The following is a 14,829-nucleotide window of genomic DNA, read 5'->3' on the forward strand; positions in this document are numbered from 1 at the left end:
CTCACACAGGGGTTATCTTGCCTCTCTTTAATATTTCACAGATGCATCTTTAATGCCTTGCAGCCCCTATTTTGACAGCTGTCATTGCACTGTCCATCCCCAAGACGTCAGTCCTTTATTCAGTTCTAGAGTGTCCAAGTCATGCTGTGAGAAGGTTGTACCCATGGAAGACTGTTATTTCTAACTATGAAATATTGAAGATCCACTCTCACTGGCTGGTCTGATTACACCCAGTGAAAGATGGTACACTTTAAATCACATAGAAACCAGAGGCAGGAAATTGAATGTTGATTACATCTGACACTGTTGGACTTTGGCTGAAACTGATCCCCTTTATTCTTTTAAATCGTTCAGGTATGAGATCCGGGACCAACACATGGTGGAAGAAAGTGTTCTTGAGGCCCTCAAGGTCAAAGCTGACTTCGACAACTACAAGCCACGGCCATTTAACATGCGAGAGTTTTACGACAGAACAGGTCATGACATCAGGGACATGATGCTGTCTTGCCGTTTCCGTGGAGCTGAATGCCGACCAGAGGATTTCAAAGTGGTGAGTGTTGATGCAAGAACGCTTTTCAGAGATCTTGAACATGGTTCTTCGCTTAAATTATGATACATCTAAGAAAAACAGCACAACAATGTTGTAACTTCCTCTGAACATTTTAGAAACACCAACAATAGCAGTAGGCACTGATGAAGGCTAGCTAGCTTGCTTAGTGATGCATTTTGGCAAAAAGTTTCATTATGTCCTGCTGTAAACAGCGTTTTTGCTGGGTTCCCTATCCACAGAAAAACTATATAGTACAAAGCTTGGGTAGATAGTGGGAACAGTTAATAGGAATAGTGGGAGTTTTATTGTTTATATGTTTATATTTTATTTGTCCTTTACCTTTTATATCATGGAAATAAAATTAAAGCTACCTGCAAATGTAACCCTTAATTTAAAAAAAAAAAAACAACATACATGCTCTTTAGGACTGAGGTTGCAGTGTCAGTTTAAGAAGTGGGTAGTATACATGGTGACATTCTGCAGCACAGACATACTTCCTTTAAGGTTTGTCTTCTCTTGCTGAGTTTTTGTTTGTTAAATCTACTCTACATCGGAGGAATGGGAGTATTTTCTCCCTTAAAGAAATGGTTATTGCCCAGTGTTCAAACTGAGGTTCACACCACTTTGCTGACTCAAGTGTATGAAGTGAATAATTAATGCTTATGATTTGTTCACATGTAGGCGACTGAATTATAGGCTTGATGAGACTGTTGGAAGTGGGATTACCACACCAACAAAGTAAGCATGTCATGTACTCTGCCTTTTGATTTACGTTTGTAAAGCTTTCACTTTCAGCAGCTGGAATTGTGCGTTTTAGAATTCATCATATGCTTATCACAGCTGCAGACAGACGCTGACATTTATTTGCGACGGCAATGACTGTGGAGGCATCTGTCTCTCTCTAAGCACCCAGGTCCCTAAGCGTCAGGGGAGGCTGTCTCAGAGGGACGTCCACTTTCAGGACATCCACTCGCTGCTGCTCTGGGACATAGTGATGTTCCCTGTTCCTGCCAGAGGTGTTGCCATTAATCTGCTACTTACTAAACTTAAGCCCCATTTACACAAAGCCTAGAGTCACTGAATCGGGTTAGTTTTTCACACAAATCGAATCTTTTAATTTCGTAAGGATGGAGCCTGGTAACGAGAGATTTGCGGTTAGACGAACCCAGCCGATTGGGATGAAGCGCTTAAGCGCTGCTACAGACAACTGAAAAAAACTTGAAAAATCGTAGAAGAAAAGACAGGAGCACAGCACACGGACATTCAAGCTCCAATTAGCAACGTTTAGCCTAACCACATAGCCTACATTTAATCTGCACAGTAATACATTGTGTTGGTTAATAAAATCAGTGGTCAGAGCAGACTATAGGTTATGTGAAAATGAATTATATTTCCTATTGATAATAAAGAGTTTGGAAAAGTGCAACATGCCATGAAGCTTTGCTCCGACCATTCTACATTTATTTATGGACAAAAAAGCAAATTAAATCGCTGGCCAATTTATATTTGTGGTCATGAAAGTTATTTAACGTCTGAATAAAAAGAATTCGATCAAGATAGGAGGCTAAACAAATTTCAGTAGGCTGGATTAATGAAAGTGAGTTCGAGACACACCATGAGTGAGATGTAGAGAGACAACAAGTGTTATACTGTATATATTGGTTGGAGATCGGCATGCGAACATGTGGGACAATGACATCATCAGGTTGCATGAATTCGTGCACACGAACACCAGCCCCCATACCGATTCAAATCTACTCACTTTCTACCCCCGATTCGAATCGTTGCAGATACCGAGTGCGGATAGAGAGTGTTCGTCTAAATGATAGGACTATCTGTATTTGTTTCATTTTGGACGCACACAAACTCGGCTCCGTGTAAATGGCACTTTAGGCTTAGAGCATTAGTTCACATAAATATTTAAGGGGTGACTTTTTGGTCATAGTTTGTGCAACCAGATTTGTGATAAAGTAATGAGAAAATGCACCTATCCCCTTCACCAATTTGGCTCCTTAAGACTTCACTGATCCTGCAGCCACTTTTTACTCTCAGGTGCGTTGTTTGGAGGTAATTCCAGAGTATTTATATGATCAATAGGGTTAGAAGCAGCTTACAGCCTGTTAAGTAACACGTTTAATTGGTCCTTCAAAAGGAAGCTTTAGACAATTGCAATAGTGGAATATATTGATATGCATTAACATTATTTACGCCAAACACAATTTGCTAGGTATAATTTTAGATATTCCAAGAGGTATAAAATATCCATCACAAGGCTGGATGCGCTGTCTCCACTATAGGAATCAGACTGTAAGGTGATGGAGGACTTGGAGGACCATGCGAGGATGGCGCTCGCCATCATTAGGAAAAGAAAGGGTAGAGGTCATTAGGTCATCCTGATTTTGCTATCAGACAGCAGGGGTCTGGTGGAGCTGTGCATGTGTCAAGAGTGTGAAGCAGTTCATGGGGGACAATCATGAGAAGCTTGCTTTGTGCTTGGCCTTGATTGCTATCTCTTCAAGGAGGATCTTGCTTTTGTGTGCAAAGACAGGGCTCTTTGATCTGTGTGTGAAGAGAGCCCTACCGCACCCTGACTGCTAATGAGGGCTTCCTGTGTGCTGCTGCCGTGTGTGTGTGTGTGGAGTGCTTTCAGACACGCTCGTGAGCCCCTATCAGATCTGCTCTGTTTGCTCTTTGTGCATGCCATTAGCCGCTGCTGTGACAGTGCCTAGTTACGATGATACCTCTCTGCTCTCATCTCTTCCATGTTGTCTCACCTCGACATCTTCTTTTCCATGCACTCTCCATCTCTTCTCTTGCTGCATCAACTCTCCTTCATATTCAGCTCATGTCACTTTCCCCCCCTGTTTCCTCTCTCTTTTCATCCCTCCTCTCTTGATCAAATCTAGAACAGTGGCTCCAACTGGCATTGGGACTCAAAATTCATCCCATGGTCATTAAGTTGCGCTCCAAATTTGATAGAAATCAAATCCTGCATACACATTAATCAAAGACTGACATCAGATAGATTTTAAAGCAAAACTATGCTAAACTGAGCAACTAGCCTGACAAAAGCCTTCACAGCACCATTGCCAACAATAGATGGATAATTTATTGATCCAGAGGGAAATTAATATCACCAAAAGAGGCCAGTTAGCAGGCTTATATCCAACTTGTATCCACCTTTTGTGCCAACTGGGCTGTTGGTGGTGTTGGCAAGGTTTTTGCCTTTTGTAAATAGATTTTTACCCCACACTGTCGAGTTATTTGGTAACAATTTGCTTCACCTTTCTTTAATGATTAAGTTAATGATTCAGACTTCATGTTATATTCTTCATCAAATTAACCTGTTATACATACATGTATGTTGATTTCTTTACCACACACAAAACTACATGTATTATGTCTGTCACATGCTAACTGCAAATTACAAGAAAATGAACATTTACATTTAATCATTTAGCAGACACTTTTATCCAAAGCGACTTACAAAGGAGAGAACAGTAAAGCTACGAGCATTAGAGACCTAGTGTAACAATAAATACTAGTGCTGTCAGTTTAACGCGTTATTAACTGGCGTTAACGCAAACCCATTTTGACGGCGTGAGTGTTTTTATCGCGCGATTAGCAAAGAAAACGTTTTTAAATTTTTTTTAATTTTTAAGATTAACATTCTTTTTGGCCTCGCAAACTGTGTAGTAGGCTAACGTTACGGTTTGAGTGAATGGTGAGCGCAATACGGCGAAATAGATGATAAAAAGCCTCTGAATAGAAAGTTTACTTTTAAAAGTGTTGTCCAAAAGAAGCGAGCTTCACTGTTGTCTGAAAATGTCAACAGGAAGCTGGCTGAAAGCACAGAAGTAGTAGGCTTACCTTTTATTGGTTACCTAACTGTTACGGTTCATTGTTTTTGAAATAAGAGGCCTGACTTCTATGTTCACAGCAAACTTGAAAAAAAGAAAATATTAAGCCATGGTTTAACTGCACTATAGGCTGAGTCCTTGTTTATCTGAAATGTGCACTTTATACCCTGTTTGGCAATGTTGTTTTTCAATAAAATAAAACATTGCAAAAAACAAGCCAATCCACTTTTACATGATAAGAGCATTAGAATAAAATAAAAATGATGGAAAAAAATAATTTAAGGGACATTTAGAATAGATAAAAATGTGCGATTAATCACAATTAATTTTGAGTTAACTATGACAAAAAATCGATTAATCGCGATTAAATATTTGAAACGTTTGACAGCACTAATAAATACTATTTTACATAAGAGATAAAAAAGTACAGGAATGTAACTTCTGTTAGTGCGAGTTAAGTACTAGTTAGAGGAGATAGCGTTAGAGGAAGGATAAGGGGAGGTAGAAAAAAGGAAGAGGAAGTTAGAGAAAATGCAAATTGGGAAAGGAGGTGCTCTCTGAAGAAAATATGTTACCCAGCAATATAACTATAGTAATTAGCTAAATGTTTTACATTCGCAATAGAATTATGAATTCTAAAACAAAGATTAAACCAGCCCACCAGTGGCATCCCTGTAGACATATAAGTCGAAGCTTTCACCACTCACATCACAGCACTCCTCCAACGCTTCGGACTCCCATACAGTAGGCTATGCATCTGCCACTTAACTGTCAGAACAGAACTGTCTCTGTCTCTATGTGAGAGCTCCCTTTCCCTTGGTGATTGAGGCATGAGAACCGTAAAAGACTTTTAAAATGAAAAGCTACTGTTCATATATTCTCTTCAAAAGTCATTAAAGTTCTCAGAACCAATCAGAATGATTCTGCAAATTTAAAAACACTGGTCTAGAAGGTACAGAGTGGGAGGATAATCTCCCAACCACGCACATAAAATGCTTCATAAGCAACATGAGGGAAGTGATTGCTGAGCTGGCCAGGAAATATAAAACACTTACTCAGACTCTTATGTAATTAATTGCCCATAGTAAGTGTGTCATTAATCAGTACAGCTGAAAAAATTAATCAGTACATTATTATAATAAATTATTAATAGAGATTGGGGGTTGGGGGTGTGATGATGACTTGTGCGAGGGAATGTAAGATCATTTATTAACCATTTAGATGTAATTTCTGTGAAAGGAAAAACGCATGGTAATTTACACACTATACCAGCATTATATTTTTGTGGTGATGAAAAGCAGTCTACTCAATCATTTAAACCATTGTGTATCGCTCGGAATAACACATATCCGCTGTGAAGTCACTTACTAATGCATGAAGCAATAAGGACTTCGAGAGGAAGCGGGCCAGAGGTTTTCACATGAAGCTATTTAATGATGCAGCCAACAGTTGTTCCCTATAGAAGGGAATTAGGTTTTACATTCAGCTGAACCTTTCTAGTTCACTAGGTATTGAGTTTAAAATGGATATGAGCATTTTACACCACCATATATAGTAGTCATAAAATGATACATATGGAAAATCCACATTAACATGTAATGTAGAAATGTTTTTATCCTTAGGAGTAAAATGTTATGTATACCATCTGGGATTTTGATGGGCTTAATTTACACATGTAGACACATACACACGCACACGCACATGCACACGCCACACACACACAAACACACACACACACACACACACACACACACACACACACACACACACACACACACACACACACACACACCTTCCAGAAAATATATGGATTGTGCAGAAAATACATGGATTCCATACATGCTCATTTTAAATGTAACATATAGCGATACATTTAAGTGTTCTTTTGCATTATGAAATGCTCTCTGTAAAGGCTATGGAGGATTCCTTCCTAAACTAGCATTATCATTTGGGCGTCTGTGCCAGATGAGACTGCAGGCCCCTCACTGTGAGCTTTGCTCCACCAAGTAGCCCATGATGCAATAATTCAAGTACATTTTATTTATAAAACGCCAATAACAATTCAAATTGTCTGAGCGCCCTGAGGCTTATCAACCCTGAGCAGGCATTAAAGACGCTTGTAAAGACACTGTAGTAAATTACTCTTTCTACAGTCAGTGGTTTACCTTTCTCCAGTTCCGGTCTAGGACGTTGCACGATATTAAGTGCCTGTAGACGATTATGGGGGGCTGTTTCGTTTACAAAAGGAGAAGTAGTCGACTACAGGCACTGAATGAGAGAGTAGAGAGAAGCACGAGCAAGCAGACAAATTCATACATGCATCAGGATAAAACATTCTAGCATGCATGCGGCAAATATACACTCAAGGATACATACAAGTGGATACAAATGGAGACAGCATTCAGAGTGTTGGTTATAGAACAGCTTAGTGGGTATACAGTATGCTCATAAGGTTACTAATAATAATAATCATAACAACTCGTTTTTACGTTTACATGGTGCTGATGTATCAGCAGCCTCTGTATTAGTCTTGTTCCTACTTAGATTTTGATTGTTTTCATGTTTGTGTTGAGACAATTCCAACCCAGCAAACACAAATGAGAACGGATTTCTCTGCATATACAACAGTTTTAGTAATTGTGTGTGTGTGTGTGTGTGTGTGTGTGTGTGTGTGTGTGTGTGTGTGTGTGTGTGTGTGTGTGTGTGTGTGTGTGTGTGTGTGTGTGACTGTGTGTGCACGCTGCTCATCCATGCGCACACGTGTGTGACAGAGAGAATAGCTCTGAGGCAGAAATAGCCCTTCAAGCCTCAGTTTCATGCTTTATTTATTTGGCACAGATTAGCACAGGTGACTAGAGGGGCTGTATTTTTCTTGCCTGTCTGTGCTGCAGCTGTGTTAAACATGCCTGTGTGTGTGTGTGTGTGTGTGTGTGTGTGTGTGTGTGTGAGTGTGTGTGTCTGTGTACGCAAGTGCATGTTTGTGTCAGTGTGTGTCCTGCATTGTATTCATGCTGATGTGCATTTGATTAAGTATAGCTCTAGGGGCTGTTTGTGTATGTGTGTGGTGTGAAAGACAGCTCAGGGGTTTGTATGTATGTGTGTGTGTGTGTTCTTTGAGTGTGTGCATGCGTGTGTGTGTGTGTGTGTGTGTGTGTGTGTGTGTGTGTGTGTGTGCATGTGTGTGTGTGTGTGTGTGTGTGTGTGTGTGTGTGTGTGTGTGTGTGTGTGTGTGTGTGTGTGTGTGTGTGTGTGTAACAGGAAATGTGCTCTCTCTCTGCATTGTGTTGTGGGTGGTAAATGACTTGACGCCACAACCGGACTGGGCCTTGTCTGCTTTTATTAGTTTCACTGATCGATGTATACAAACCTTACAGTCCAGCCACTAACCATTGGTGCACAGTCACAGTCAAGATGTCCACCATGCCCCCTGCCTTCCTATCACTTTTCCCAAAATCCACAAATGCCTGGGAAAATACAATTACACCCACAGGAACCACACAAACCTTAGTGGTCAGGGGAACACATTATCGGCTTCCCTACAGTTACCCCCACTGATTTCCCTGAATTTCCATCAACAAAAAGGGAAACAGAAGCACAATTTATGCAACCTGCAGTGTGCATCGGTAGTATGATCAGCACTCTGACAGACCTCACATTTCAAACTGCGTTTTCACACTCTGCATATGATGGCTATCTATCATTATACACCAATGCCCTCTCCAGCATGCCCAGTTACCTGTGCAGTGTGGTGCAATCCACAGCCCCACCTACAGACGTGAGGGTAGAAGCAGCGTGCTGAGATACACGTCCTCTAAGTCTAGACATGCCCCTCATCTGGACATGCCTGGACTTCACAGGCAGTCCACTCACTCTGAATCTACTTAGAAACTCAGGGAATGAGCTGTCAGGGCAATGTCTAATAAACATGGCAGCAACTTCTACAGTCTGCAGGCGCATTGGCCTGCCTTCACTCTCCAGGGATTGTTCCGCTACCTCAGATGGCTTATCCAATATTCAAGAGGTTGTTCATTGATACACAGCATAGTTGAATATAAATCAGTTAAGAGCATACCCGAATACACAGCACTGTCAAAATGTTGTCTCAGGATGCAAAACATAGCATCCATCACCTGAGTCAGACACCTGGACATTGTTGCAGAGCCAAATCCTAATTTGCATGCCCCCCAGTGTATCTACTTTGTATCCGGATACCCCCTCATTTATGCCTCCAACTCACACAGCGAGTATTTATCTGTGCTATCACCTTTAAAGAAACGTGGCTCTTTCCCCTTAAATTTAGGAGTAAGATTCAATTTAGGCACCAATAAAAGTACCACCCCACGGGGAATGATCAGTAGAGAGAGCTGGCGTACCTGACTGGATATTATTTAAAAAGGCTCACACTGACAGATTGACTAATGGTATCCATGGTAACTAACCACAGAAATACTACAAATTACAGAATGTAGACATACCAATATATACTGCTATATACACATATACACATGGCTCATATGCATCAACTTGAGCAAACACACACACAAAAAGCTTTCCAAAATATGTGACTTCAGAGTCCAAGCTAAATATTTGCAGAATATGGCATTCCAAGTGACTGCAGCGACCGCCACAGGACCGGGTGATGATGACATGGGGAGGCAGCGCTCCGCTGTTTGGCTTCAGCTGAACAGACAATGGGCCTCGGCACCAGTAGAATGGGAGCGTGCTCTCCCTCTCTGCATTGTGTTGTGGGTGGTAAATAACGTGACTACAACCGGAGTGGGACTTGTCTACTTTTATTAGTCTCGCTGATTGAGGTGTACACACCTAACAGGCAATTACTTCAGGCCCTCTGCAGGAGTGAGTAGAATCTGATTGTCTTCCTCTTGAGTGTTGAGAATATTAGTATCTGGAGGAAAACCCATGGCATTTGGACAGATGTTTTTTGGAATTGCCTTCAGTTTGTATATACACTAACGCCACAACAAAAACGTACACATAATGAATAGTCGTTTGGGCTGGCCCAGCTGTGAGATAGCCAGCTAGGAAGAGCCGCCGTGCTGGGAGTGCATCCAAACCACCGGATAAGTGACCACTCTCTGGGGGCTCCTCCAAGCTGCTCCCCACACACACTCATCCACACATGGTAGGTTCCACTACTGATTCACATCACGTAGGGATAGTGTGTAGGATGTGAGGATGAGGGGCTAGGTTTCATTCCATTCTATTTGATTTAGTTTATGTTCCGGACGAGGAGGGCTCTCAGCTAAAACTACAGATGTATTTCCTCAAAAAAATGTCAATGTGATCGGTGGTGGAATGACCTACCTAATGCGATGGTTGCCTACATTCAGAGAGTATCACAAAGCGTTTAAAGACTCACCTCTTTATAACTCATCTCTCATTCCAAGACATTTGTTACAAACACTACAATTGTAAAATAGTCATTATTGTTAATTTTACTATGATTTGATGTACAATACTGCTATGTTATAAGCATTTTGTTGTTTTGTGCTTTGGTTGTTCATATTTATTCTGTTTGTTTTTTTGAAGGCTCACTTTGGACAAAAATGTCCACTTAAAACCATCCTTTGCGACTCAACAGCACAGCTGATATTGGTTAAATAATACGTGCTTCTTATGACGGCTTAAGGTGTATTTGTGTAGATTTGTGTTGATCTACATATTTTACTATAGGTGCACTGGTGGGTATTCCATAGATTAAGATTGCAGCAATATTATAAAAGGGAAACAGTGCGGCAGTTAAATTGAGTTCAAATTTGACATGACTAATAAACATCACAGCAAATGCAGAACTGACTTGGGCTGCAAACCATCTCATATTTATTTATATAGCACCAAAAACAATTGAAATAGTCTTTAGGCACTTTACAGAGCCTGAATCCCCTAGGCGATTGGGGCAAAGAAAAACTCCCTCCCAGGATGAAACCTTGAGCAGAACCTCAGGTCAAAGAGGACCTTCCGGGTTTGTGTTAGATCAAGTCCCCAGGATGAAGCTAAAATAGACTGCATTCTAACCACTCTTGAGTACTGAATTTGTGTTGATGACTAGTAAATAAAGGGCTTTCATCCCCACGTTGACCTTCTCAATGAGAAAAAGGAGTGAAGCAGGTGAGCGAGAGCAGTAGAGCCAGCCTGTTTGGACAAGACATCTCCAAAAAGCCTGTCTGGTCTCACACAGCCTCAACACAGCCCATGGAGGTAGAGGGTGAGACTCCTGATGTAATCCATCTAGAAGGCACAATAGTGGTGTCTGTAGGATGCACTACAGAGGAATGTTTTAGTCTAGACTTTAAGATATAAAGGCTGTTCAATTCTCGGATGGAGACAGGAAGATTATTCCACAGGAGGGGGGCTTGATAGCAGAAGGCTCTGCCACCTATTTTGCTTTTTGATATTCTTGGAATTACAAGGAAACATGCACTCTGGGGAATGAAGGAGTCTAGGTGGGCAGTAGTGGACAATTAGCATTGAGAGAGGGCATTTCAATAGTCTAGTCGCAAAGTAAAACATGTGTGGATTAGGATTCGGAAAGTGATAGTACTTTCCAGATGTTGGCAATATTGTGTATATAAAAAAAAAATTAGATATGTTTTATGTGTGAGTCGAATGAGAGGTCTTGATGGATAATTACATCCATAATCCAAACTTGGATATTGCCAGCTTACCTATGCACCAGTCGCCCGTAAAATCCACGTGACATTCATGTTTTTCACTAAGAAACTTTAGTAAATGAATTTGTTTAAAGTTCAGCTGGTGGTTGCATCCCTTTTAAATTGCAGTCTGTAAGAGCCTGGACTGTAACAGTCACTGCTCACTGTTTCTTGTAGAAACTTTCTACCAATTGTTATTTAAATGTACAAACCAAAATGACAAGTTACAAATGTTTCTGATTTATTCATTTAATTGAATGTCCAAATGGCTAAATATGAGCAAATATTTACACACAAACTTACGTTTATGCTAAAGACCCCTTTTGTCTTTATTGTCACCTTTCCTTTTCACCTTGTTAGCTTGCCAGAGTTATCGAAATAGCATACAAGTTCTCAGCTAGGCACTAACTCGTTAACTGTTCAACTTACCTTGTTACGTGGACACAACCAAGTCATCAGCTGAAATATAGGATTTATTTATCCACAGGCTGCTGATATCTTCATCTGACAATTACAGCTACAAAGCCGTTTTCTTGAGTGTCAGCAAGTTTTAGGGAAAATCCAGCTGTTGACTCTAGCTTGTTTACTTAAACTGACTTGTAGCAAAGCTGTGCCATTGGGGAAACCACACTTCTTAATTGAGCAACTAAAGACATATAACATCCCCTATTGATTTTCAATGGGAAAATAAGCAATCAAAAATGTCAAATAAGAAATAACGAAAGGGTCTATCAAAAAGCTGTGCATGTGCGTGCTACAGTGCGTACGGCAGTAGCAGACTTGTGAGCGCTGCAATGGAATCAATATTGTGAAACCTGTGGGAGTTTAGACAGCGCCAAAAATAAAATGTAAGAAGAACAATATGTGATTGCAACACAATGACATAGAAAGACAACTTAGCATTAGATACAATAGCTCTCTGGGGCCTTCCCTCATTCAGTATCACACAGATTGTAGTCAGGTCAGGTTTTTATCACCAACATAAACCTGATAGATATGGTTGGCCAAAGGACCTTTGAATTTTAGCAGGGGAACAGTCGCCATTCCTTTATGAAGGTGTGACAGATGATTTCTACCTGGTCTGACATTGAAGGGAGGCTGTTTTGTTGTTTTAGTTTGGTCAGGTATGACTTTGTCCATGTCCTACGTGTTGCGTGTATGTTTTTACGTGTGTGTGTGTTGGTTGCTCTGTGTCGCACTAAGTCACCTTGGAGCGTGAATCTCTGTGTTGGGTAGTCAGAGTTGTCTAAACGGAAATACTGCAGCTTGCACATATGCCGGGGGCTCTGCAGACTTCCCAGCCTGTTAGACTCAGCCTGCTGCAGATACACTCTGGATCACACACACACACACACACACGCACACGCACACACACACACACACACACACCCTAAGCATACATACTCACCTACCTAGGGTGTGTGTGTGTTGAGAAACACCTTTAAGACACTGGAGTCATTAACAAGTACTTACCTTGAATTTAATTGCCTGCCTTTGGCAAACCTTTAGATTGTATGTCAACAACAACCACCCTTATGCGCACAAGCACACACACACACACACACTCACTCACAGCCACACAGTTTCTCTTTCTCTAGCCACGCACAATGAAGTACACAGATGCTGACACTCACACGCTCTCATGCTCACAGTCAAATAATCAGTCATCCTCTCTCCATGCACACATCCGTACACAGAGGCAGACACACATGCACACACATGCACGCACACGTACACACACACCTCTATCTAGAAACTTCAGGTTCATGTGTGAGGCACAGGAGACCAGCCTTTACAGGTCTGTTAAATATTCATGGATAGTAGAGACGGAGCAAGAGTGGAAGAGCCGGACTGGGTGAGCAGGAGAGAGAAAAAAGAGTGGGAAAGAAGCATGACTCCCGTGGGACCTGAGGACAGCCGTAGGGAACGAAGTGCTGTCAGAAGAAGCTCTTTATCTCCATCCTAGTCCTTCCCTTAACAAGTGCCCCTGACGGTTGCTGTCTCATTGACATCCAGCTGTTCAGTCTCAAGGCATTTTACATCACATTTTGCATTGAGGTTACTTGGGATTTTGGGGGGTTCTGTGGTCACAGGCACAAGGTTTAATGCTAACAAAGCTTATTATTGTGTCAAAGAAATTAAATTAAAAACGAAAAATAAATGTTTAACAGAAAACAGCATTGCTGTGGATATGTTGCTACCAGCATATTCAGTATAGCCCCACCGTCTCATATGTGTGAAATTGCTTAAGTAATAAATATAGGAAAGCAATTATCATGCATCTTATCATGTCTCCGTGATAGTCACAACACGTAGCCTACACTCATGTATTAAAATATGGAGAGCACAAAACTGTAGATTTAAAGTCCAGCCCATTACTTAGATTTGACCATAAATCAAGATCTAAACATTTTTGTTAAACTGCCAGTTCACTAGCATAAAATGTTCATCCTGTATCTCAGCATTGTGCAGATGGTCCATTTTCTCAGCATTACCTGCCTGCATATCTGTCTAAGATCATCATTCCGGCAGGGCTTCAGATGAGTCAGGCATCCAGTATAACACACAAGATGGGACCAGTCAGAGCTGTATTTCAGTGCAGAAGAGCGCAAGGGCTTTCTTCTCCTCCTCTACAATTAGCAGCAGTAGAAAACGTGTAAGATGTTTTTTTTCAGCAGGACGCCTACCATTGTTTAATTGCTAGTGCTGCCTCAGTGCTGTTCATCAGTGACACTCAGAGCCCCCCCCCCCCCCCCCCACAGGGACTCCTGCAGAACTGCTGACTCAGGCAGGCTATGACATATTCATCACATGTACCTCTTGCAGGGCACCTAGGCAGCAACTCAGGACGCTGCAGTGAAGTAAAGCAAATCCCATACAGATCACAGTGGTATAAAATGGCAGACATTTAGGGAAGTATCCACCATGTATATACCAGGTGGCCAATATTGATTAAGTGCATTTGGAATGAAATCAGAGACCATGCTGCTTTTGCACTAAAAGTTGACTATGTCTCGAAATAGTTGCCACTACATTAATTCCGGGTGCTGTTATACGCACATTTGCAATCTGCTCGTTCATTCATTGTTGGGCTCATCACTTAGCATTGGCTGGAAAACAGACAAGTCATTTGGTTTCAGTCATTCTCTCATCATTAGCTCACATTACAAATAACTTTCTGATGGCTTTTCCTCATTACTTTGTTCTGCGTCCTAGTCACAAAAGGAAACTACTGAACACGTCTACATAACAGGTGCATGAGTGTGTGTCTGAGAGTCTTACTTAGCACACCACAGCGTTTTGCTAAAACTGGGCGAAAGACTCATTTTGAGTGCATGCCTGTTGTAGTGTTGCTTTCAGGTTTGGAAAATTGCATTAGATGTGCTAAATTAATGCATTTGAATTTCCTCCCTCCTGCTGTTTTGTGCATTCACAAAGGATCACCTAAGTTTTGATTTCCATCCAAGCGAACTGGCGATAATGAACAATCCTTGTACCTTCCACTTTTAAGACAAGCAATCCCCTGAGCAGCAGGCAAATATGTTCATCTCTTTCCCTTTGGGTGCTCATCTCTCTCTCTCTCTTTTTCTCTTTTTCTCTCTGTCTCTCCCTCTCTCTCACGCTCTCTCTATCTCTCCCTCTCTCACTCCCTCCCTCCCAGACTCTTTTTTTTTCTGCAACACTTACAGCTCCAGGAGTTCTCTGACATTATTCCACAGACAGCCTAAGGGCCTTTGCCTGATACCCC

At 41.4% G+C, this 14,829-nt stretch overlaps 1 protein-coding gene across 1 annotated transcript in view; it reads left to right on the forward strand.

Moving 5' to 3' along the window:
• asic1a (acid-sensing (proton-gated) ion channel 1a) overlaps positions 1–14,829 on the forward strand; it is a gene marked incomplete at both ends in the record, with an annotated part of 28,855 nt that overhangs the window by 8,027 nt on the left and 5,999 nt on the right. The window contains one exon of the mRNA XM_080855986.1: positions 355–550. Coding sequence (XP_080712112.1) covers positions 355–550 — 196 coding nt within the window. The remainder of the gene's footprint in view (positions 1–354; positions 551–14,829) is intronic.

This window comes from Sprattus sprattus, assembly GCF_963457725.1.
Source record: "Sprattus sprattus genome assembly, chromosome: 18".
NCBI lineage: Eukaryota > Metazoa > Chordata > Actinopteri > Clupeiformes > Clupeidae > Sprattus > Sprattus sprattus.